This window comes from Budorcas taxicolor, chromosome 24 (assembly GCF_023091745.1).
Source record: "Budorcas taxicolor isolate Tak-1 chromosome 24, Takin1.1, whole genome shotgun sequence".
NCBI classification, from domain to species: Eukaryota; Metazoa; Chordata; class Mammalia; order Artiodactyla; family Bovidae; genus Budorcas; species Budorcas taxicolor.
In genome coordinates, this window is record NC_068933.1 from 32,242,157 (window position 1) to 32,262,763 (window position 20,607).

Genomic DNA, 20,607 nt, shown 5'->3' on the forward strand with positions numbered 1-20,607 from the left:
TTCATTAGAAATTGAGATAATTCCTGCTTAATCTACTTTACGGTGCTGTGGGGACCTCAGAAGCGAAAGCTCCTAGAAAAGCATAAAGGGGAGTTCACAGTAGGGACTGTTGATTAGCGACGTAATGGTGCTAATCTGCACATTTAAAGGATGTTTCATTCAGCGGTGCTACAGGTTAAGTGGAGCTGAGAGCTAGAACGGTTGCAATACGCTGGTAACCTGCTCTGGCGTTAAAATTAAAAAAAAAAAACAGGCTTGATCTAATGTGGAGGGGGATCCGGAGCAGACTCCAAACTCAAATCCTCGGAAACCGACGTCTCTGTCTGAGCACCCACGGCCACTCCGCTGGTTCCCGGGGGTCACCCGAAAATCCCAGATCGGGGTCCCGAGCGCCCGGACCGAGCCGCGGGCGCCCCCTGGAGGCCATCCGCGGACACTGCCCACGCGGGGCGCAGGGGCGGGGCCGGCCATCGCGGGGTGAGGGGTGTGGTCTTCTCGCGTGAACAAATAGCGTCATCGAAGCGACGGGCCCGGAAGGAAGTAGCGTGCGGAGGGGTGTGGCGGTTTCTGCGGTCGCACTGGGGGTTTCGGCAGAGTACGGAGCGCCTGGAGGGACAGACAGCGTGGTACGCGGCCCGCGCCCCTTCGCGCGCGCGCTGGGCCTCGGTGAGGCCCCCGGGCCGGAGCTGACTGACGAGAGGCCCTCCCGGGTCGCCTGCACAGCGTCCTGTGTCCCTCGGGAAAGGGCGAGCAAGCCCTTCCCGTCTCGTTCCTGCCCCGCTGTAGCCTCTCGGCGGGGCCGAGCGGGGTCTCCGGGTGGGCTCCGAACCCGCGGCTCCTGAGGGGCCGCGCGACCCTCTCTCGGAACAGGGCAGGGAAGGGGCGCGCGGTGGGGCGGACGGGGGAGGGAAAGGCCTTTTTCCGCCGCTGCCGATCGGTAGCCGGAGGCTGCGAGGGGAACGTCGGAGAGCCTCGCAGACCGACGTCCGCGCCCGAGTTCAGTCAGACCCGGGGGGCAGAGTCCACGCCTCGCGCGTGCGGGCCCCAGGGCGCGCAGAGTCGGGAGCCTCGCTGTCAGTGTGGAGGAGGAGATGGCACCCCCACTCCTGCCTTCTTGCCTGGAGAAGTCCCATGGACAGAGGAGACCGGCGGGCCACGGTCCGTGGGGTCCCAGAGAGTCGGAGACGACTGAAGCGACTGAGCACGTAGCGCTCTCTCAGTTACTGTCGTTTCTTCCAGATCATTCGGGGTTCAGGAAATGAGCCTCTGGATGCTCATTCTTTCGCGTCCTGGTGCCTGAATGCTGTCGACCCAGGAGCCCCAGTCTTCCCAGCCTGGGGACCCCCTTACCCTCCCCCCGCTCAACGTGGGCTAGGAGAACCTGCCAAGTGCAAAGTGCCAATCAAGCACATGGGCGGGAGCGTGGGTTCATCCTTACCCAGAGCCCTGTATCTGGCTAGGGCCAAAGGAAGAACGGAGAAGGTGGAGGAAAGGCCAGAGAATCCCGCCCTTCTGAACTCTGCTCGCAGGCTGTCTCTGTGGCTCCAGCACCCGAAAGGAGTCAATAATGGTTTCCTTTGAAATGGCAGGCAATTAGGACTGGGAGGCTCTGACCAGAATTACACAGCCGCAACTGCTTGTCACTTGACATCCTCTGTAATTTGGGGCCAACGTAACTGCAGCTGCCTCTTTCCCTACTGCTAACATGAGTGGCTCCGGTGACAGCCTGTTGATGTTCACAGGAAGAGAGGGCTGTGTTCTGAACGCTGCCCACCTGGCACTGGTTCTCCCTTGGGCCACGGGCTGTGTCTGGAGCCACTGCCTCTTGCAGAAGGTGGAGAGTGTAATTCCACAGCTGAGGCTCAGGGGTGTCGACTGAGAGCAAGGAGGAAGAGGTGTAGATCTAGCCTGGTGTTCACACTACAGGTTGGACGTGAGCCACTTGCAGGAGCTCAGCTTGGGGAGCTACTCTGGCTGCCAGAGCTCGCCTCCCACAAGTCAGGGCACACACGTTTTCCTGTATCTTTTCCCCCAGGGTAGACGTTCGCTGATGGCTCAGTTGGGAGCGGTTGTGGCTGTGGCTGCCAGTTTCTTTTGTGCATCTCTCTTCTCGGCGGTGCACAAGATAGAAGAGGGACATATTGGGGTGTATTACAGGTAAGGCAGCAACAGGGAGAAGGTTGCAACTTCCTGTTCGATGACTCTCTCTTAGTCAATGTGTAACAGATTCTGCTGGCCGGTTGCATTTATATTGTGTTGAATAGGGAAGTCTTCAGACTGAGCTTTGTGTCGGTGACTATGGAAGAGGGATACACTCTCGCACGTAAATATAGAGAAATATAAATATGAAACTTACTAGTCTGATGCCGTGGATGGTAACTGATACACACGTTAGGTTTAGAGACAAACGTAAAGGCAACCTTGCTCCTTGAAGATCATCTCTGAAACACTGTTTTCTCCTACTTCCCTCTGGGCACCTTAATACCACAAGCTCACCTCTGAGGAGTGCCAGTTCTTCATGGCAACTTGAGATATAATTTGGACCTACGCCGTAAAATTAACATTTCAGGGAAAATGAAAGAGCCTACAGGTTGATTTGTACCCATCGAGGCAAGCTCTAGAATAGTGGTTCTTAAATGACCTATTCCGTCACTTTATTTTGATTGCTCTTTAAAAAAAAAAAATGTATCTGTGACTTAAATAACATGAAGCAAAGAAGCACTTATAAATCTTGGGTCGCTTTCCTTTGAGTAACGTCCATAACCAAGTTTTTGCTTTAAATCTTTGTGAACTCCTTATATGCCTTTATGAACTCTTTATTAAAGCCCTTTGATGCTTTTCCTCTGGCTGCCAATAGCAAGTTCTGGAAGTCTGATTGGCTTCCACTCTCCCCTTTAATTGTGTCATCCCACCATCTGCTTCTATGTCTTCCAAAGTGAAAGTCACTCAGTCGTGTCCGACTCTTTGACACCCCATGGACTATACAGTCCATGGAATTCTCCAGGCTAGAATACTGGAGTGGGTAGCCTTTCCCTTCTCCAGGGATCTTCCCAACCTAGGGATCAAACCCAGGTCTCCCAGGTTGCAGGCAGATTCTTTACCAGCTGAGCCACCAAGGAAGCGTGTCTCCCAAAATGAGTTTTAATTCTATTACCATTCACATATAGCATGACTACAAAGGTAACTCCACTGCCCCTCAAAAAATATTTAGATGGTTTATAAAGTTTCCTTAAAATTATTCTTTTGGTTGTTTGTGTCACTGAACTCCAACATTAGTATTGTTAATTGGTCACTGTATTAGTGAACTTAACTGACCTTGTGGAGTCTCACAAGCTTAACAGATGTGACAAAAATAAAACACACCTCCTCTCTTAGCTAAGAATCTGCCTGCCAAAGCAGGAGTTGCAAGAGACACGGGTTTGAATCCCGGGTCAGGAAGATACCCTGGAGAAGAAAATAGCACCCCACTCCAGTATTCTTGCCTGGAAAATTCCATGGACAGAGGACCCTGGTGGGCTACAGCCCGTGGGATCACAAAGAATCAGGCATGACTGAAGCGACTGAGCACACGCACCTTGCTTATCTCAAGTATAGCCAGGGATTCTGCTGTCTTGATTCCACCTTCTCTGTGTGCCATTTTTCTATGCAAAAACATGAATAATGGTTTTAGGTTTTACCATCAGGTTTCTTAGACTATTAGGGTTGAGCTGAGAGGAAGAAACGGATCCGTGGACATGGCTCTGGCACGTGTCCCTCTGTCTTAAATGCTTATGGAGCTGCAGAGAAAGTGGGCCCAAACCGTATCGATGTAACAGACACGTCTTTGCTAAACTGAGCCTGCCTCTCTCTCCCTCCACTGCAGAGGTGGTGCCCTGCTGACTTCCACCAGCGGCCCTGGCTTCCATCTCATGCTTCCTTTCATCACATCATATAAGTCTGTGCAGGTATACTGGGCTTGGGGGGCAGGGTTGAATGACTGAAGATTTGGGGTGGTGATTAATGCATGATTTAGCCCTTGGATGAGTGCATAAGTATGATGCCTTTTCAAGGAATTCATTTAATAGATCATATATGTAATACAGATAAAAAGTCTGAGGCTCCATGAACCATCTACTCTGGAGTTTTACTTAATTGTTGAAATAGCTGAATGGGGTCATTGCCTTGGCCTGTTGGTCCCAGATGGGAACTGTCTCCACTTCAAGACAGAGCCAAAGAAGAATCTGTTCTGAATGCACAGAAGGAAAAGTAGGATGTGTGTGTGTGTGTGATAAACCACAGGCTCCCAAGATACATGGAAATAAAACATGATAATTTTGTTGGTTCTTATTTGAACATGAGCGATGTGAACATAACTTGTAGGGGGGTGCAGGTTGTTGAACTTAATGAAGGGAAATGACATCTAAAATAGGGATAGGATTAGCTATGACAGATCTAAAGCCAGGCTGAATTAGACTAGTCATCTTTGAAGTACATCCAACAAAAGGAATAAAAAGATTTAGAGAATGACTTTTAAACTAACCCAGGAAAGTGTCCTGGGTTACCTCATCAGCATTTGCCCTGTAGGTTTCTTCTGCCATTTCCTATGCTTCATGGTTTTCAAAGTGCGTTCATGCATATTATCTCGTTTGAGTCTCCCAGTAATCCTGAGAATGGGCTGAACAGGTTTTACAGGCTGAGGGGTTAAATAATCTGCTGTTTCCAGACTGGTAAATGGAAGAGGTGAACGTAAACACAGGTCGTGGGACTCCTAGTCCAGGGTCTTTTCCACTAAACCATTATTACTCAGCTTGTTCGTATGGTGGTCCATTTACAGCGAAGCTGGGGTGGTACTTTTGCCTGGTTTAGTCTCACACACTGCAAATAAGGAGGATTCACTCGGGGTATTCACACGTAACAGAGGCAAAAGTAAAGTCAAGTCACTCAGTCGTGTCCGACTCTTTGTGACCCCGTGGACTGCATCCCACCAGGCTCCTCAGTCCATGGGATTCTCCAGGCAAGAATACTGGAGTGGGTTGCCATTTCCTTCTCCAGGGGATCTTCCCGACCCAGGGATCGAACCGGGGTCTCCTGCATTGGAGGCAGACGCTTTAACCTCTGAGCCACCAGCGAAGCTTAACCCAAATAAGTATTCAAGACCAAGGTCAAGGGATTCCCAAAAGAAGTCACTTTCTCGGTCACTTCTCACCTTACAGCATCTTCTGTCTCTCCTATTTCCAGACCACACTCCAGACAGATGAGGTGAAGAATGTACCTTGTGGGACAAGGTAAGGTGCCCAGAATAAAGCTGTGAAGACCAGATAAGAGGGAGGGCCATCTGACTGGCTGCAATAAGAGGCAGTGGAAAGGGATACCCCCGAGTGGTTTCACCAAGCTCTCTGCCCCCAAGCTCCCTATGCTCTAAGTTGAGTAGGCGGTGGAGACAGGTTTGGAAGGGCCTTGAAGGCCATGATGAAGGCTTTTGGCAGGTAAATAACTTGATAGAGGAGGATAACTTTAACAGCACTAAATATGGAGAATGTTGGAAAGGTAGTAGAAGACTGCAGGGCAGGGAATTGAAAGAACCGCTGCAGTGGTCTGATTGAAAAGTCAAGGTGGTCAGAACAGGGACAGAGCAACAAAGTAAACCACACGCTCAGACAGATACAGAATCGGAACTTCCCACAGGATAGCTGGCCTGATCTCATCACAAAGGCTTTGTATTTGGAGAACTTGGGTCGAAAAGGAGACATAAAGACATAAGCAGTGCAGTGGTGAACCTTGATTAGAGCCTGGTTCCAACAGAACAGCTCTAAAAGATGTTATGGAAACTGTTAGTCATCTTGGACTGCCATAGCGGAATACCATCGCCTGGGTGGCTGAAACAGTAGACATTTATTTTTCTCACGGTTGCAGAAGCTCAAAGTTCAAGATCAGGGTGCCAGCAAGGTTGGTTCCTGGCCTGCAGGTGGCTGTTTTCCTGTGTCCTCACATGGCCTTTTGGCTGTGCATGTGTGGAGAGAGAGAGAGATCTCTGCTGCCTTTGTCTTCTTTGCTTTACCAGTCCAGTCATTTTAGGGCCCTATCGTTATAACCTCATTCAACCTTAATCACCTTTGTAAAGGCCCTGTCTCCAAATGCACTCACTTTGGGGGCTCCAGTTTCAGCATGTGGATTTTGGGGCGCACACAATTCAGTCCATGATGGGAACTTGTGGGAAAAATTAGAGAAGGGCTCGTTAGATGAAGAGGAATTATCGCTAATTTCTATAGCTTTAGGAGTTGTATTGTGACTCTGTAGGGGACTGTCATCATTCTTAGGTGATTGGTGCTTGCCAAGTGTTGGTGGGTAAAGTATCCTGACTGCAGCTTGCTTTGAAATGTTCAGCAAAAAAAGAAAGAAAAAGTAGATAAAGCAATAGGTAATAAAATGTTCATGATTGTTAAAAGTCAGGTGTTGGTATATGAGTGTTAGTTGTACTGTTCTTTTCTGTATGTTTGAAAGTGTTTCCTAATGAATATTGAGGGCAAGGTAGGGAGAGGGCTGAACTAAAGTGATGGTGAAAACAGTGAGAAACACTGATCCAGACATTCCACGTTTTAAAGTTCTGAGAACCCCGTGACCTTGCTTAGTCTTTCCCCTGCGATTAGTAGCTTTATTCAAAAGTCATTGCAGAGTTAAAACATACAAACTACTCTTCTTGTATCTCAAAAGTTTCACTTTTGTCCTAGTGGAGATGTTTTTAGGAGGTATGATTTCTCAGGAGATTATGATAGAAACTCAGGTCTCCTGCCTTGAGATCCACACACTTGTGACCCCCCATGAACCCTCCTCCTTTCCTGCCAAGTCCCACGCACGTGCACACATACATACCACCACCACCCTGGGAGAGGCCCAATGTTCCCAAGCTCAGCACTGACCACGCTGTCCGCGCTTCCTCCAACAGCGGTGGTGTGATGATCTACTTCGACAGAATCGAGGTGGTGAACTTCCTGGTCCCACACGCAGGTACCTCCCCTAGCCCACCTCACCCCCTCCCCCGAAGCCCACTCTCCCTGGCATCATCCCCGAGTCTCCCCCCACCCAACCCCCATATCTGTCGTAGCATCTCGGGAAGGGACAGCCCGTGTGTCTGAGCGTGGCAGGTCCCGCCCTCCTCACTCTGAACGTCTCCTTCCCCGCAGTGTATGACATAGTGAAGAACTACACAGCCGACTACGACAAGGCACTCATCTTCAACAAGATCCACCACGAGCTGAACCAGTTCTGCAGTGTCCACACGCTTCAGGAGGTCTACATCGAGCTCTTCGGTAAGAAAATCTCTTCAGATGATCACCTGCTGCCTGATGCAGCTGTCCACAGGGCAGGGTGGGTATCAAGGGACCGGAGTGTTGAAGATCCAGTGCCTGGGAAGCAGGCAGTCACACGGGACACTGCCAGGAAACACAGGTGCCGATGGAAGAAGATGTTGAGAGTGGCTGAGTGTTGGACACGGGAGTCATAGTGAGCGAGAGGACTCGCTCCTGCCCTGCGTCAGACTTGGAATGGAAATATGTTCCCATGTCCCTAAACTTCCTTCTGTAATGAAGAGGGGTCAGTTCCAGAAGAACCTTAGAGATTACCCAGCCCAGCATCCTCCTTTCAAGATAAGGATACCAAGGTCCTGAGGGAGAAAGTCCCAGGGCTGGCTGGGAGCAGAGGTGAAGTCCAGGCCTCCCTCCTCTGGCTTCTGGCTGCATCCACCTCACCCTGGATGAAGGGCTCCAGGACAGGGTGATGAGAACCACGGGGTTACATTTTGTTGTTTGCTTCAGTGTGTTTTTATTTTGGCCGCACCACGAGGCATGTGGGATCTTAGTTCCCCAACCAGGGATCGAATGCACACCCCCCGCACTAGAAGCGTGCAGTCTCAACCGCTGGGCCTCCAGGGAAGTCCCAAGGGGTCACATTTAATTCTAGAAGTGGGACAAGGACTGTAACTACTTAAGAGTCCCTAGAACCTGTGTGGGTTTCGGTTGTTGTTAGTGATGGTTTTTTACCCTGTACCCATAGAGAAGAATAGGAAAACACTTAAAACAGAAAGGACCCACTTTGGTCTTAAGTTGACACTTTCTTTCCTTTTTTCCTGATGAAAGAAAACATAGTCTGACTTCAGCAACAATGAAAAGAGGCATTTCAGTAATTGTTATAGCTCATTTGGGATAAAATGTTCTGTTAAATTCACTGCTAGGAGTGTTCTAGAAGCCAGGGCTAAAAGCAAATGAACTTTGCAACCAGTGGTACCACTGTTATTAATGCCAGGACCAGACAGTGGTTTTCCCCAGGAATCTTAATTTAAAGGGCCTGGAGTGAGAATATCCCGTAGACAGAGGTGGAGTCGTTGGCGACACCAGTGATCTTAACTAGGCAAACAGCCTTTGGCCCTCTGTTTCAAATTTGGAAAGTCATCAGAAGCCATTTTAACTTTTCTGCAGAAGAAAATGGGTCTAAATTCACTTAATGGACTTTGAAGTCTCTTCCCATGTTTGGATTTGGTGTGCTATTGAGAAAAATTCAGTAACTTTGCTATTTTTTTGACCTCAACCTGATAGAATTTCATAAAATATCATTAGTTTTCTCTCTAGCCATCGTTTTAGAACTAGTGCCAGTAAATGAACATTACAAAGCGTTTGCAACAGCAAAAGATCTCTAATTTCTATGAAGAGAGAATTAAGATGTGAAATTGTTCTGCATTGGAAAACTCACTGTCCTGTCTTGCAGATGAACTTGGCAGTGCAGTAAAGTAAAGCTTTGTGTACGGAGGAGCTGGGGATTTATGTTTGCGTTGGAATATTTTCCTTTTTAAAGTTTGTTCTTGCCAGCTAACACTGTTTTGCTTAGCATCCATTTGCATCTGCAAAGGAGAAACTCACGTCTCTAATCCTGGGTCCTGATAATGGAAGGGTTTTCTCTGGCCCCCTCCTCCCAGTACTTGTAGGCCTAACTTTCAGCTTGATGCAGTTTTTATCACCGCTTACACCGAGGCATCCATGTTTCCCGTTTGATGAAAGTGTTATCCAGTACTTTGTGTTTACTTAGTTCAGTTCAGTCACTCAGTTGTGTCCAGCTCTTTGTGACCCCATGGACTGCAGCATGCCAGGGCTTCCCCGTCCATCACCAACTCCCGGAGTTTACTCACAGTCATGACCATCGAGTCGGTAATACCATCCAACCATCTCATCCTCTGTCGTCCCCTTCTCCTCCCACCTTCAGTCTTTCCCAGCATCAGGGTCTTTTCCAAGGAGTCAGTTCTTCACTTCACTTAATCAGTTCTTAACTTAATCAGTGTTGTCAGCGTAACCATCACCCATAAACAAGTTGGTCCTGGTGTAAATTTGTTAGTAAGGTATCTTGTAAAATATTTCCTCTAGATTTTCCTGGAAAGTTACTAGCCCAGGGCCATGGGTATCTTCCTTGACTCAGATAGAATTTAATCTGAGAAACAACCATGTTATTAGCTTATGGAGGGTATGAGCTGTTTCCCTTAAAGTTTGGCCAGTCTCTTATTTAAAATAGAAAATATGGAATGTCATGTTCATCTCTAGCCATCAAATTGTTACACCCATGTCAGGTGTGAGGTGCTGCCCTTACGGTCTGCCTCAGTGCTGAGAGGCTGGTGGGAGCATATGCATATGTAGAAACATTAATACCCCTTGCTTAGTGATATGACTATTGAAGAAAGTACTGTTCTAAACCCTAACGATCAAAGCGTAATAATTAAACAAGTTCTTTATCTGGACTCTTGATTAGCTTAAGCATATCCCCAAACCTCTGTGGGCCTCAGTTTGAGCATTTATAACAGGCAGGGAGTTAGACTTGCTGTTCCTCAAAGGCTCCTGGACCAAGAATGGCCAAGTAAAGCAGCTGGCCGCTGACAATAAAGGAGGTGGTTCCATGTAGGTGTCCCAGGCTGGTTTCAGGGCGTCCTCTTCTCAGGGCCCTTCAAGAAGCTTATTGATCTTGTGGGTGGGGGCAGGGAAGGGAAGGCCCAGGCCAGCGCTGACAGCCTGTTCTGGGGTCAGAGATAGAGCGGCAATCAGTTACAGATCTTCTGATACTTACCCATAAAATGACTCACAGACAGAAGAATCAGAACCAAGGCAAACAACACATCAAAAGACTCAGGCTCAGGACTTCCCTGGCAGTCCAGTGGTTAAGACTGCGCTTTCAGGGCAGGGGGCGTGGGTTCAATCCCTGGTCAGGGAACTAAGATCCCACAAGCTGAGTGGCTCAGCCAAAAAAAAAAAGTTTTAATGTTTAAAAAAAAACTCAGACTCCTTTCCAGAACTGTACATTGTCCTTTTCCCTTTGACTGATGGAGTACCTAATGGAATTAGTCTTTCTTGGGGCCTCACTTGATGTCAGAGTCTGTTTCTGTTTTAGAAATTTATTAATAGATTTAGTGTCTTTGATTCCTTTCAAAATACCTCACGTGGCCGTTCCACCTTCCTTCTTTGTGAAAGATGGGTGGCCACCTTCTCTGGCTGCTGTCTGTAGGAAAGGGCTGCTTCCTGACTCAAGAAATGTGCTGGAGTTGTTGTTTGTTCTTTTAAAGCTCGGTTCCCTTCTGGGCGAGGTTGATGTTTTCTTGAGGCCCCAGGGAAGGGACACTCCCTTCTGGACACGTAGCGGGCCCAGTGGGTGTCCGCCGTGAGAGTCTTCCAGGGAGTCTTTAGACGTTCAAGCTCTGAGGAGCGCTCTGCCTCAGGAAGAGCTTTGGCCCATTGGGTGCATTCCTGAGCTGGTGTCTTGCCTTGCTCTCTACCCCATGCTTCCCTCCACCCCTCCTAGAAAGCATCTCAGCTCTGTGTTTGTCTGTCTTGATTCCAGATCAGATTGATGAAAATCTCAAACTGGCTCTGCAGCAAGACCTGACCTCCATGGCCCCCGGGCTCGTCATCCAAGTGAGCACCACGCTGGTGGGACACCCTCGCCCCGCCCCCACCCCCACGAAGGCACAGCCCCTCTTCAGAGGATGTCCTGTCTGTGCAGGAAGACCAAGGGCCCGTGGGAGCTGGTCGCTCCGCACCCCACGCCCCAATCAGGTGCTGTCTCTCTCTCCAGGCTGTGCGGGTAACAAAGCCCAACATCCCAGAAGCCATCCGCAGGAACTACGAGCTGATGTGAGTGCCTGGGCGGAGGCACCACCCTGCCCGCCTCCCGCTCATCCCCTCCCAGGGCCAACCAAGCCTGGTGCGCGTGTGGTCCCCTCTGGAGTGTCTGGATAGCCGTCACCCTGAAAGACAGGACAGGCGGGCCAGGCCGCTCACTGGGCTCCGTGAACAGAGGGCATGGACGCTCTTCAGAGGGTCGGGGAGTCTTATGTCCCCTCACGGTTCATGCCGGATAGGACAGGAAGGTGACTGAGTGGGCAGGCAGGTGCCTTTCATTCAAGTCACTTACGCTTTATTGCTCACAAGCGGGTTTTGAAGGAGAAGGCTAGCCGTTTTACTGTCTGCAGCATATTCACCTTCACCTGGGACCTTAAGGAGCCTTCCAGGGCCTTCTCTGGTAGTCAGTGGTTAAGACTGCACTTCCAGTGCAGGGGCCGTGGGTTCAATCCCTGCTCAGGGGACTAAGATTCCATATGCCGTTCGGCACAGGCAGATTTACAAACAAGACCAGACCTCCCAAGGGTGGAAGGAATGACAGCTTACCTCTCACGACAGGGCAGCGGGCTTGGCTTCCCCGGGGGCCAGGGAAGTTCCGAGGAAGCTCATCCCCAGCGGCCTCACAGCTGCACGCTTTTCCCCCCTTCAGGGAAAGCGAGAAGACGAAGCTCCTGATCGCAGCCCAGAAGCAGAAGGTGGTGGAGAAGGAAGCTGAGACAGAGCGGAAGAAGGCCCTCATTGGTCTGACTTTGCTTCTGGGGTCCAGGCGACAGAGGGGCTGGCGGGGTAGGGAGGGCAATTCAGGAATCCCGGGACACGGCCCCCCGAAGCCTTGCCCCACGCAGGAGCAGCCTTTGTCTCCCGGGAGCAGAGCTGAAATTGTCAGATCGTGGCCGAGGGTCGAGCTTTTGTGTTTCCACAAGCCTCATAAATGAAAGGAGCCCTTCCTGCTAACCCTTCATGCACAGAGATAGTAGCACTGATGAGCCCTTACAGTGAGCCTCGGGCTTTTCTAAACACTAGTGTGCAATTCATCCTGCTCCTCACACCCCCTCCCCCTCCCCGGGTGAGGAAGCCACCGGCAGTAACCTACTCTCACTGAGCCAAGGCTCAGAGAGGCTGAACTGCCCAGGGTCACGTGGCAGGGGAGCGAGGGAAACGGGGTTCAAATCCAGGGGCTCACCTCCCGGCCCCGGGTTCCCCACCACTGCTCCAGACTGCCAGCCATGGCCCTGGCCACTTCCGAAAGCGCAGGGGCAGGAGGGAACTCACACCTTAACCCATAAAATATTCCTTTGGAAGGAACACCCTGTGACTTATAGGAGAGATCGGGGCCGGCTCCTCACTTTGGTCAGAGGAGTGACTCCCCCTGGGGCCGGGCGCCCCCACTCACAGTCTTGCACTGATACGCGGGCCTGTGCTCCTTAGGTTGTCCCACCCCGGCCCGGGGGACCTGTGTGACTGCCCGCTGGGCCAGTGGCCCTTCATCTGGGCCCACCCACTGCCCTGCCTCAGGGCCGCAGGTCGGGTGAAAGGTGCACGCTTTGAAATATCAGAGCTCTGAGGCTTGTCTCCACTAACACAGAGGCAGAGAAGGTGGCGCAGGTGGCCGAAATCACCTTTGGGCAGAAGGTGATGGAGAAGGAGACGGAGAAGAGGATCTCGGAGATCGAAGGTGAGCGAGCCGAGATCCCTGCCCCGCCTCCTCAGACCCCGCCGGGCGGCGGCCCCGGGAGGCCTTTCCTTTGCCCTGCCTTCTCTCTTCTCAGACGTCACGGGTTCTTTGGAACATCCCTCGTTCTCTGTGCTCTGACTCAAGTCTTGGGGAGATGCAGGCCAGTGTGGGATTAATTTTCCACTTCAGTCATTCATCAGATTTGAGTCGGGTGCCTTCAGGAGTCTTCCGCTGGGCTGGGCTTCGGAAAAAGGGGAAGCACGTGGTCCCGGCTGTCCTGGGCCTGCAGTCTGGCCCGGAAGTAAACCAGGAAGCCAGGGCGGAGCAGCAGCCCGCTCCCCTCCGCCTGCCCCGCCCCCCCCCACCCCACACCCCCCACCCCCGACACAGAGGCCTGTGAACCCTGTTGCTTTGGCCTCTGGGGGTCCCTGTGGGTGTTAAGCCAGGTGTGAAGAAGACACCTGTCAGCACTGGTATCACTAGCAGGAAAAAGGTGTTTCCTTGCTGGCTTTTCTGGTATCACTCACCTTCAGGCCCCTGCCCTCAGCCCTCCCCTCATCCCACCACCCACCTCCTCCTCGAGCAAACTGTAGGCCGAAAATGACCTCAGGGCCCAGCCCCAGGCTCCACAGCGCCAGTTACACTCCTGACCTGGCCTGTCGGGCTTAGTGGGCACATGGAGGAGCCAGTGAGGGTTTCACGGATCAGTGGTTCCTCACGGGGAGCTCTTAGATGAGCAGCACATTTTTGTTTCTCGTAAACACAAGTCACCAGGTGCTGAGGCCGGTTGAGTTGGCCGCTTGCTCCCTGGCTGCCCTGCAGGCCCCCGCCACCGAGGGCCTTGCTGAGGCTACACAGTGAGAACCCAGCTTGCTTCCCAGGTTTTGGTCCAGGTGTTGCTAACATGAGGTTGGCCTCATCCCCAAGGACAGGGAGGAAATATCAACAACCTTGTATCAGTTCTTGACGGAAAGCTGGTCTCAGCAGATTAAGGAAGGGGATTATATACCTAGTAGAAGTTTAAATCAGTCTTGGTCCAAACAGGTGTTAGTGTGGACCGTGGCCTGTAATGCTCTTTGAATCGGGCCAGCTTAACCACTGCTAACGAGAGCCTTTCTGAAATGACCGATGGAAATAAAGAGAGAGATGAAGTTGGAAACGAGCTGTACTGTTTTGTTTACGCCAGTCGGTTTCAGGGCAGCTCCACCTCGGGCCGCATCCGGAAACTTCTTCGGGCTTCTCTGGCTCTTGCTGTGTGGCACGGTGGGGAGAGGGCCAGGGCAGAGAGCTCAGAGACGGGAGGCCGAGGCCGTGCCCCAGCCCTCTTCTCCCCGGCCCCAGAAGGGGTAAGCGGGTGGAAAGAGGATGTATGTTTCCATGACGCCATCAGAGAAACCGCTGTCAGGCACAGCGACAGACTTGCACGTGGTCAGCTAGTCCCTGCCACTAGGAGACGCTGGCACAGCACTTTTGCATCCTGGTCAATTTTCACAACTCGCGAAACAGGAGGAAATGCCTTTTCCCCAGTTTCGTAAATAAGAGGATCAGAGCCCAGAGAAACCAGAGCAGTGTGCCCAGGATCACAGGGCCAGCTGGGCACAGCTGCAGGGACCCGCTTTCTGATGGCCTCTGTGCTTTGATTTTCTGTGTTCTTTCCTTAAGATGCTGCGTTCCTGGCCCGGGAGAAGGCCAAGGCTGACGCCGAGTGCTACACTGCCATGAAAATAGCCGAAGCAAATAAGGTAAAGGGCTGGTGCTGCCTGGCGAGGAGGAAGCGTGTTACATGTCTGCGGGAGACCACTGCCTCCTGCCCACCTGGCCATGATTGAGGACTCCGTGCCGTGTGGGCCAGGGCCTTCCCTTTCCCTTGGACCCTGATAGAAGTTTAATTGTGCTGATTTTTTAAAATATTTGTTTATTTATTTGACCGCATCAGGCCTTAGTTGCAGCACTCAGGCTCGGTAGTTGCCGTGAGTGGGCTTTGTTGCCCTGCAGCATGTGGGATCTTAGTTCCCTGACCAGGGATCAAACCCCATGCCCCCTCATCCCCATTGGAAGGCAGATTCTTAGCCACTGGACCATCAGGGAACTCCTTAATTTTGCTGTTAAACACAGAAATTCCTAAAATTCTCACAGTTCTTACCTTGAATACCTGAGATTAATGCTTTCCCAGAGTAGTGGTTATGCAATAAGTTGTCCAGTCACTCAGTCATATCCAACTCTTGGCAACCCCAAGGACTCCAGCACGCCAGGCTTCCCTGCCCTCCACTATCTCCTGGAGTTTGTTCAAACTCATGTCCATTGAATCAGTGATTCCATCCAACCATCTCATCCTCTGTCGCCCCTTTCTCCTCCTGCTCTCCATCAGGGTCTTTATGTGGTTATGTGGTTACTAATATAACAGCAAGACCAGGGAGAGGAGACGGGGTATGGTTCTCACGGAGATCCTCTCCCTGTAAAAAGTCAAGGGATGGCCCCCCAGGCTTTTCCATGATTTGGCCTCACCACCATATTCTTTGCTATTTTTGCTTCCAGCTGAAGCTGACCCCTGAGTATCTGCAGCTGATGAAGTACAAGGCCATTGCTTCCAACAGCAAGATTTACTTTGGCAAAGACATCCCTAACATGTTCATGGACTCTGCGGGCGGCGTGGGCAAGCAGTTTGAGGGACTAGCTGACAAGCTGAGCTTTGGCTTGGAAGATGAGCCCATGGAGGCAGACTCTGAGAACTGAATGTTTCCGTCCACAACCTCCGATGACACTCTGAGAGAGATCTTTACTTTTTAATGAGGAACCAGGATGTCCCCTCCCTTCCACGCTACCTTCTTTGACTCTCTTCCACATACTGTGGTGAAAAAAGAAGAAACGGACCTAAATCTATTTTCCTTCCTGGGAAGGGTAGGGCAGGGACTGATGAACTGGGGTTTTATTCAGGTAAGTAGGTTACGTGACTAAGGTTAAGCTTTGAAAAAGGTGAATTAGAGCTCTGACCTCCAGGCACTGATTTTTGCCCTTCTGAGGCTGGCTTCATTAGGGATGCTATCAACAAGAAGTGGGAGAAGTGCAAGAGGTCCCCTCCAGCTCTGCCCTGGAGTGGGAAAAGGCAGCAGAGCCTTCGTGAGCCGCCTCCACAGTGAGAGATGCCTGTGGGTGAGGCCCAGCTCCTGACCAAACACGTGCTTGTGAGTTTGCCAGCAGAGCGGAGAAGCGGACTTGGAGGATGTTGGCTCTCCTGGCCAAGTGTCCTTGAGCCACCACCCAGGGCGCCGCCTCCGGCTCGGGTGAGGGTGATCTGGTGCTAGCTTTGCCAGCTTTTCTACCCACCGCCCTCCCTGCCCCAGGGCTCAGAGCGTGGCGGCTTCTGACCTCATTTCTGAGTCAGGATTTGGCCACCACCCCCAGCTCTCTTTAAAACGTTTCACCTATTCCGTGATTAGGTTTTGTTTTGTTTTTTTTCTCTACCTGTTCATTGGTTCCACTCAGCATCAAGAAGACAGGAACAAAGAACTCTCCAGTGTCTTAAAAGCTGCTGAAGTGGGACCACAATACCTGTTCGCCTCTGTGGTCCCTGCTTGGCAAACTGTATCTGTTCCCTGAGATCAAGTGTCTTTTTTTATTGTTGTGGAGATTCTGCATTGAAGAGCTCCTCTGGGTGGGAAGGATGGGTTGTCCAAAAGCTGTCCCAGTCCCAGCACCTCTGACTTGTGCTGAGAGTTCATCTGATACAGTGATAAGAGGGAGCCTGTTCTCTGAGCGACTCATGTCTTTTGATCCAGGGTTCCGGGGTCACAGAGAGACAGCTGTTGGGTTCAAGTCAGTTTCTGCCCGAGTCCCTGCGTCAGAAGGGCCACATCAGAATCCACTCAAATGTTTCTTCATTACTAATTTGGGGATTTGGTTGAGGGAGCCCAAACCAGAAACACAGGTTTCCTTGCGTTCTGGAGTTGGAGTCAGGGGCGGGGTCGTGCACCAGTTCACCAAGTGGAGGGCAGCTGCTGGAGTGAGCTTGCAAGCCTGTTGATTTCGTCCAGGACCAGCCCTGGCTTAGGATTTGTTACTAGCTGCCCCTGCCCGCTGCCGCCCCCCCAACCCCCACACCAAGAGAAACTCCCACTGTGGCCCCCCCTCTTCTTGGTGGAACATGGTGATGATATCTGGGACAGATTTCCATGTCACTGTTGACCCCACACCCAGACTTCTGATTTATCGGATGGTCCCAAAAGCCAGGAATTGGGGGAGCATTCAGCTGGCCTAAGAAGACACAAAGGGTTAACTTGTCTTAATTTAAATGTTGCCCTTCTCTGTTCTAATTTCTGGAACTTTGAATTCTCAAACCACCAGTCCTGGTCACACTTGTGCAGGGATCCAAAATGTCCGAGGAGTGATGGATGTTAATGTGCTCAGGAGTCTTTGCAGAAGGCAGTTAGTCTCCTAAGACCAACACAAAACATCCATCATTAAGATACACTCACCCTCCTCACTTCAATGCCATGAATCACTTGTCAGGAGCACCCTGTCACGTCCAGCATCCCTGACTTACGTATATGTCTGCTCTTCTGCTCTGAGACTGGCTGCCTAAGCTCAGAGAACACTTGTTTCCGATGGGATACGCAGCATGGACGTCTCAGCCTGTCCGAATCGCACGGTTCCTTGGGTGGTTAACCGGAACACTGCTCCAGCACTAGAGTCCCATGATGGCCTGTCCCTTACACTAGATCACAGGAGAGCCTCAGTGAAGTCCTGCTACACCTGCCCCCCCATGTCAACGTCCCTTCTGTAAGCAAAAAATACAAGTACTGTAGTTCCCATTCGTTTAATTCCAATGGTTGTCTGTACCTGCCTGAATAGGAAAATAATGGGAATGGTCTGTTTCCTTGGCTTGGGACAACTAACCAGTCTGTCTGTGTGACTTCGTTTCGGTAACGCTTACTAGAGAACCTGATGTGAAAACATTTGTATTCTAAACGTGAAATATGACAGCCTGCCATTTGGTAGGCAGTAAACTCATGGCTGCTATTGATAAATGGAACCTCTATCAAAATAAGGAACTGTTTCTAAAATTCAGCTTTTGTAGGATTTTCCAAGGAAAAGTCACCTTGGTTGAATGTTTCTCATTAAACTTTGCAGAAGTGATCCATATTCAGTACCTGTTTTTAATCACTTTTTAAATATCAGGACAGAATGAAAGGAAGCCACAGTTTGTTAATCTTTATCTGACTAAATCTGGAGGGATCTGTGATAATAATAAATTGAGGGGAGGGCAGAAATTACCGGAAGAACTTTAGCAATATTGTCATCCCTCAGTATCCATAGCGGACTGGGAGCCCCAAGGATAAAATCTGTGGGTGCTCAAATCCCTTATATAAAATGGTGTCGTACAACCACCCTCTGTACCCATGAATCCACAGCTACAAAGGGCTGACTGTATTGATCTAAAAAAAAAAAAATGGATTTTTTTTTTAATGATCTGTTGCAGTCTGTGGATCTCTGTATCTTTCAACACATAGCTTCACCATTTATAGAGTAACTGGTGGAAGTGAGATGGATGTATTTACTGACTTACCCAGGTTGGACTGAGGATAAGTGGATCCTTGCTAGTGGCTGCTCTGTCCACCGACCACTGCTGCTTTAGTTCTGTTCAGTAGGTTCTAGTCACTGTTTCTGTTGTTGCCTTTTAAAAGAAGTGATAGCCAATCACTTTGTATTTTCATCCCTATTGCTGCTTTTGTGCAAGCTGATAATTGAACAGTCAAAACCAATTCTACTGGCAGAGAGCCCTGAGGACTGAATGACCCCCTTTGTAACTGAGAAATGATTCCTGTTATATTAATCATTCTACAAACAATATGCTGGATTCATTTGCCCTGGGTTGATAGATGGAGGAACTGTTTTGGACAACCCTAAAGGTGTGATTTTATGTGAAAGTTTTATTTTCAGTCTTGCTAAATAAAATGAGTCTTTGTATTTATTTTTCTTTTATTACAGTGAAATTTAGCAGTAGCAGGTATTAGGCTAGGATACAAAGAGAGAAAGCATCTCTGCCTAGTGAGTTAAGTCACGACCCCAAAATATATTCTGATGAATATCCCCATTATCAATGTAGAAATAATAAACACAGCTAATTTATGAAAATGGCACCATTGTACAACACGGGAATAACCAATATTTTTTAAATGAATAGAAATAGAGCATAGCCTTTTAAAATTGTGAATCACTTATCCTATACACCTGTAACAAATAATATTGTCCAACAACTAAAAGTTGCAGCGGCGACTTCCGTGATGGTCCAGTGGTTAAAACTCCGAGTTTCCACTGCAGGAGGCCTGGCTTGAATTCCTGATCAGGGAACTAAGATCCCACATGACATGCTAAGAGTCCACACACACAAAAAAAGCTGCATCATGGTCGGCTAGGTGTCCTCTAGCTCCTCAGAGACCAAAGAAGAAGAAACTGGCTCACAGAATACAGCATTTTAAAAGATCTTCTGAAGACTGGCTAAAATCAGAAAGTGTCAGACACACAACTTAGCGAATGAACAACAACAAAATTTGAAACGGAGAAGCAGTCACCTGCACATAGAAATCAAATCCAGAGACTAACACAGATAACATTGTCTTCTCTGATGGTCTGAGAAACTGGGGCCCATTCTATGCAGTTTGGCGGAGAAGGCAATGGCACCCTACTCCAGTACTCTTGCCTGGAAAATCCCATGGACGGAGGAGCCTGGAAAGCCGCGGTCCATGGGGTCGCTGAGGGTTGGACACGACTGAGCGACTTCACTTTCATGCATTGGAGAAGGAAATGGCAACCCACTCCAGTGTTCTTGCCTGGAGAATCCCAGGGACGGGGGAGCCTGATGGGCTGCCGTCTATGGGGTCACACACAGTCGGACACGACTGAAGTGACTTAGCAGTAGCAGTATGCTGTTTGGGATGGTTTAGATGTCCACCTCTCCATAGGAAAGACCACATGGTCTCTAAAGGTCCTCCCCAGGCCTCAGATTCCAGAGTCTGTATTGCCATTTCAAAAGCCAAGTATGACACAGTGTTTGCTGAGGGGTTGCTGTCACGGCTTATCTCCCTGAATTCATTTAAACTGGAACATGGGCATTATTTGTCCATTTCTCTTCAGCGTCGAGTAACCAGTCAACAACTTTTTTTATTATGTTATCTTTTTTTTTAAATCCTCCCAAAAGAATCACAGTAAACTCAAAGGGAAACAATTTTAAAATCCATAAGTGTTTTTTCCCCCACAATTCAGGGCCTTAGACTACAGAGGTGAATGTTTTAAAAGCTTGATGGCATTTACGGTGAGAACGTATACTAGATTTTTAGAAAGTTGTTTATAAAATCTGTTTCTCTGGGTATTTGATTTTCTAATCTCTTTTCCTCTTTGTCCTTGCAAACCATTGGAGTGATTTAAAGACAGTTACTGGTGATGAGGTGACTTTCAGGGATCAGATAGTAGGGAAAAATGAAAGGTTAAATTAGATGGTTGGTGTCCCAGAAAGAGGAAGAGAAGAAACGGAAAAAAAAAAAAAAGGAGGAGGAAAAGGTGGAATAAAATTCACTCAAAAGTACAGCTGTGTTAAAAAAAAAAAAAAAGCAAACAAATGATAATGAGACTGGAATCCTCATTGTCTTTACAATCCTTTTTTGTCTTTACTTCTGTTTTCATAAGGTCACAAAATATTAGAGATGAAAAGTCGCCTAGAAATGAATCTGCAAGAAATCCTGTCCTACTTCACCTTGGTCTCCTCCGGCTCCTCTACAGAGAACATGTCTCAATAAAGGTTGTGTAATGAAT

General features: G+C 49.5%; 1 protein-coding gene across 1 annotated transcript; it reads left to right on the forward strand.

Annotated features, from left to right (window-relative positions):
• The first annotated feature begins 539 nt into the window (after nucleotides 1–539).
• Nucleotides 540–18,757, forward strand: ERLIN2 (ER lipid raft associated 2). The gene is made up of 12 exons (XM_052661372.1): nucleotides 540–626; nucleotides 2,036–2,157; nucleotides 3,863–3,944; nucleotides 5,218–5,264; nucleotides 6,923–6,984; nucleotides 7,161–7,286; nucleotides 10,846–10,919; nucleotides 11,080–11,138; nucleotides 11,776–11,867; nucleotides 12,712–12,801; nucleotides 14,464–14,543; nucleotides 15,337–18,757. The coding sequence occupies exons 2-12, from the start codon at nucleotides 2,051–2,053 to the stop codon at nucleotides 15,532–15,534; spliced, it is 1,017 nt and encodes a 338-aa protein (XP_052517332.1). The 5' UTR covers nucleotides 540–626; nucleotides 2,036–2,050; the 3' UTR covers nucleotides 15,535–18,757.
• The last annotated feature ends 1,850 nt before the right edge of the window (nucleotides 18,758–20,607 follow it).

Excerpts from the sequence above, each read along its gene's own strand:
- ERLIN2 (XM_052661372.1), top strand. The coding sequence starts at position 2,051 with ATGGCTCAGTTGGGAGCGGTTGTGGCTGTGGCTGCCAGTTTCTTTTGT. Across the intron at positions 3,945-5,217 it reads CATCATATAAGTCTGTGCAG|ACCACACTCCAGACAGATGA; the intron begins GTATACTGGGCT and ends TCCTATTTCCAG. Across the intron at positions 5,265-6,922 it reads AATGTACCTTGTGGGACAAG|CGGTGGTGTGATGATCTACT; the intron begins GTAAGGTGCCCA and ends TTCCTCCAACAG.